A 5,013-nucleotide genomic window follows, 5' to 3' on the forward strand; every position below is an offset into this window, starting at 1 on the left:
ACTTAAGCTTGAGTTTGAGCTTGATATTAAGCTTGAGTTTGGCTTGACTAATTAATCAAGCCAAGCCAAGCCAAACTCAAGCTTTTTAGCTTTCTCATGTGCTCAAGTTCAAACACTATTTTTAGGCTTGTCACGAGCTCAAGCCAAGCTTGAGTTTTTTACTTTTCTTGACGAGCCAAGCTTGAACATGCACTACTCGACAAAGTTTGGCTCGTTCATAGCCCTAATGCAAGGTCATTCTTGCTCTAGTGAGGCAATTGCAAAATGTGTTTTTCTATAGAAAATTGTAGAAAAATGAGGGAAAAAGAACATTTTGAGTTCCTAGTGAATAGTAACAATTAGTTTACCATTTTAGGAGGTTTGTATCCCCAAAAGTAACCTTTCAAGTGTGCATTTTCAAAGGCAACTCTTCATTGATACAAATAGTCATCCACATTCAGTTATTTATAGATTTTGAAGGCTTATTAAACTTTTACAGATTTTGCAGGCCATTAGAGAGATATTCAAAGGATTTTTCAGTATTGCTACTTGTTGAATCAAGCTTTAATTGTATCTTGTAGGCAATTTTCTTGGAATCTGTTAGCAAACTCATTCGAGTGGAGTCAAATATTATCCTAAGGAAAAATATTGATTCAGCCCTCTAGGCCTACTTCAATAACTCATTTTTCCATTGATTTCCCCCTAAAATGCCCAACATCAAGTGTGCTTGGCTTAGCTAGGTTTATGAAATGAGAAATACTCAACCATTTTTTAAACAGTTTTTTAAGATTTTAAGTTTTAATTGGTACAATACCATTTTTACATAAGCTCAATACTAACTTTACCTTTTTTTTTTTTTCCATATATAATAATCACTACATACCTTCTTAATCAAGCATGGACCTAGGTGGGGCCTAGGCCCCCCCAAGTCCAATTTTATATTTAATTTTTAGTTATCATATATTAATTTTTGTATTTGGGCTCCTTCCAAAACCTTAAGCCCTCATTTTCCTCAATAAGCCTAACTAGCTTTATTCAAATAGCAATTATCCAACCCAAAAACTTAACAAAAACAATAAAAACATTCACAATGGTAATTGTATTTTAGTAAAAGGAAAACTATTTTACCAACGAAGAACCAAAAAATCATGTGTTATTGGAGAAGCTAAAGCTAAATTTTTTGCAACTACAGTAAACTGGTATAAATATTAGTCGACTGTAGCAAGTTCTTAAAAATAAAATAAAATATTTTATTAAGATTATATCTCTTCCTTTAATTAAAAAACTGAAATTCTCTTGCTTTCGTTATAATTTTAATGAGTTGTTTATATTATTTTAAATGAAGTGATTAAAAAAAAAACATTTGATATTGAGTTTATTGTAAAGTGAGGTGGTAAAATAGATAAAGTAACTTTTTGAGGTGCTAAAAGCTAAAATTTTTAACACCACCACTATGAATGATCTAACTTCCTAAAAAAAAAAAATCCTAGCTAGCCTAGTATTAAAAAAAACATTATTTTGTTTTTGTTTTTGTCTTTGTTAATAAATGATTGCATTTTAATGTATTTAGAAACAATAATTTTGAGTATTTATAATTTTTTAATACTATATGGATGCCTATTTGAAGTTTTTTTTTCTTTATATTTCAGGCCCTACTAGCTTAAAATTCTGGATCCACTCCTATTCTTAATATATATTTTATTATAATAATAAGTGTGATAATAGATCAATAAAGCACAAAAATGTCACATCGAATCCTTGTGGGTTGGAGGTGGAGGATTCTAGTATCTTATTTTGGCTTTGTCTCAAAGCACAGGAGGTATGGGAAGCATCGGGCTTGACTGTTGATGTTAAACAATCTCATATCAGATCCTTCTTGGACCTGTTATGGATTCTGAGAAATGTCAATCTTCTGGATGCAGAGAAGCTGACTTTGTTTGCCGCGCTTGCTTGTGCCTTTGGACCTCTAGAAATCAAGCTAGAGTGGGAGGTGACCGTAAGTTAGCTTTGCAGATTTTTCAATGGCCTCAAACTTACCCTAAGGAGTTCCAGATAGCGAATTTTCTCCCACCCCAGTCACGGTCTTCTATTGAGCATTATTGGATTCCACCTAAACCTCCTTGGCATAAAGTTAATGTTGATGGCGCAGTCTTCTCTAATCTAAAAGCTGTTGGGTTGGGTCTTGTGGTCCAGGATCACAGGGGCAACGTAGCTGCTGCAATGAGCAAGTTTGTTGGGTCTCCGTTTGGTCCACTAGAAACAGAGGCGAAGGCTATTGGGGAAGCGGTCAGTTTGCCAGAGACACAAGTTTCCCTGAAGTCCTCTTTGAGAGTGATTCGCAGATGATAATTCAATCCCTTAATGGTTTAATTGTTCCGCCTACCAGTACATCCAATATTATCTCCGATTCTCTCCAGCATCTCTAATCATTTTGAAAGGTACAGTTTTCTTATGTTCCAGGCGCTCGCAATAAGGCAGCTCATGGTCTAGTGCAGTATGCTAGAAACATTTCCAATTTTGTCACTTGGATAGAGGAATCTCCATGTAATGAGCGTGTTTTAGCGTATGATGTACTGTTTTATCCTCGTTTGAATGGAAGTCTCAGTTTTCATCAAAAAATAAATAAATAAATAAAGCACAAGAGGAATCATCAACAATGAGGAGCTAGCGCTAAAGTAAGGATTGACCTTTGATTGTTCTTAGATTTTCTGAATGTGACTTAGGTATCAGTTGAAATTTTACAAACATAAATTTTGAAAAAAAAAAAAAAATCAATAGATCCCGTCTCATGTAAGGATTTTATTTAATAATAATAAAAAAAAAGTCAAGCAGATATTGAAATTTGCGACACTACTATTTCAGCTAGGTTGCAAAATCCATATAAATTTTCCTTCATCACTTTTTTATTTATTTTGTTATGTAAACTTTTCATCACCTTCATACATAGATACTAGTCCAAACATGCAACTTTAAATTCTTACCCAACATTGGATGATATAAATAGAATCCATCATCTTGTACAGTCCAAAAAAAATTTTTCCCATTAACCTCTTGTTTAAGATAACTTGAATAGACATCAAAAGTAGAAGTGAAGTGCTCATACCAAAAATGACAGTTGAAATATGTCTGATGAAACCAGTCGGGGCCAAAACTGAATTCCCACTGTCCTTTGGGTTGAAGAGTTCTCGGACCTATAACATTATCTCTAGATTTACACTGGTAGCCAAAGGATTTGTTAATGAAGTTGTTGGTGATCCGTACATGATCTTTTATGTCTGGTATAATTGATAAAGAACTACCTAGGTCAAAAGCAGAGAAAAGGAGAAGGACAAAACAATAAAACTGGAATACTGTCATTTGCTTCATTTTTATGGTGATTCAAAAAGATATTTAGTTACACTTGAAATGCATTCCTCATCTAGTTTTATAGCAAGAGGTTGCTTAGTTGTACACTTGTACATATTCAAAGCATATTCTATATGTGTTAAATGCACCTTAATTCTACATTAGGAAAATTGTGCTGACGCTCTCGTGATTTATTGAAATTATATTGACCACTCCCTCGTTTCAAATTGTTTACAAACCTCCATAAATTTTCAAAATAAACTACACTCACCTCCATATTTCTTGAGGACATTATATTTAATTATTAACAAAAAATAAAAAATACGTTAAAAGTTTTTTATATTTCTACTTTTGCCCATCATTTTAAAATGAAAACCTCTCTCTCTCTAAATCATGAAAAAAAGAAAAGACAAATTTCTTTTGATCCAAATTCAATAACTAGGAAAAATATGAAAAAAGCCAAAAACTCAATGTTGCAAGATTCAAAATAGGTCATCAAAGAAACATAAGATTTCTCAAAAATTATTGGGAAGAATTAAATTTCTTTTAAGGGTCATGCTAAGGAGTGGTCAAGGACGGACTCAGGTGGGGGCTTGGGCCCCCCCCTGGGTCCAATTTTTTTTTTTTTTTTTTTTTCACAGTTATAATATGGTTGCAAAATTTTATTAAAGAATTAAACAAAATCAGACTGTAATACATCCTCCAAGCCATCAGGTAGTTCTTCTACCCATACATCAGTGTTAGTAAATAAAACCGTTCTTCTTGCTAGGCCATAAGCCAACCTATTTCCCTCTTGATGGACGTGTTGAAAATGACAATGCCGCAATGTACACCCTAGCCGTTTAGTTTCCTCAACAACCTGGCCAAACAAAGTCTTGCACGAACCAGAATTCTCCAAAGCTTGAACAACCCGAAGACAATCCCCTTCTATAATGACATCAAACAGACTTAATTCTTTAGCCAAAATCATGGCCCTCCTTGCTGCCATAGCTTCATCTAGTTCAATCAAAGGTGTGTAGCCAATTCATTGACTTAAAGCAGCAATAACGTTCCCTGAAAAGTCCCAAAACACAACCCCGATCCCAGCATAGTCCAAACCATCAAAAAGGGTAGCAACAAAATTACCTTTGTAATGTATTTAGAAATGACAATTTTGAGTATTTATAAATTTTTAATACTATATGGATGTCTATTTGGAGTTTTTTCTTTCTTTATACTCCGGCCCCCACTAGTTTAAAATTGTGGGTCCATCCCTACGAGTGCCCTTACGGCAATGGTTAATGATCCATTTTAAGAAAGTTTTGACACCACTTTTATGGGAAATGAAAAAAGCCGTCAAAATATCAATTCCTTTTTTTTTTTTTTTTTCTTTTCCCATAAAATTTTCTCTAAATGGATAGTTAACCATTGCTTTAAGGGCATCCGTTAGCATTTCCTTTCTTTTAAAATAATTTCCATTTTTCCTTTTAACCCATCAGTTACAGATTAGAAAATGGAAATTCCATTTAAAGAGTAGAATAAATCTGGAAATGTAAATATCTTATAAATTATTTTTAAAGTTCATTTCATGGATTTAATCGTGTTAAGTTATAGAAGATGTGATTGTAGTTTATTTTGAAAAACAAAGGATGTCTTTGTAAAATAAAAAATACAGGAGACATCAATGTAATTTTATTTAGTCTCAAGAAG

At 33.2% G+C, this 5,013-nt stretch overlaps 1 protein-coding gene across 1 annotated transcript; it reads left to right on the plus strand.

Annotated features, from left to right (window-relative positions):
* Positions 1-1,866: 1,866 nt before the first annotated feature.
* Positions 1,867-2,325, plus strand: LOC126705008 (uncharacterized). The gene has a single exon (XM_050403973.1). The coding sequence runs from the start codon at positions 1,867-1,869 to the stop codon at positions 2,323-2,325; it is 459 nt and encodes a 152-aa protein (XP_050259930.1).
* Positions 2,326-5,013: the final 2,688 nt, after the last annotated feature.

Source organism: Quercus robur, chromosome 11 (assembly GCF_932294415.1).
Source record: "Quercus robur chromosome 11, dhQueRobu3.1, whole genome shotgun sequence".
Lineage (NCBI taxonomy): Eukaryota > Viridiplantae > Streptophyta > Magnoliopsida > Fagales > Fagaceae > Quercus > Quercus robur.

What these genes read in the sequence shown, in the direction of transcription:
- LOC126705008 (XM_050403973.1), top strand. Translation starts at nt 1,867, where the DNA reads ATGGATTCTGAGAAATGTCAATCTTCTGGATGCAGAGAAGCTGACTTT.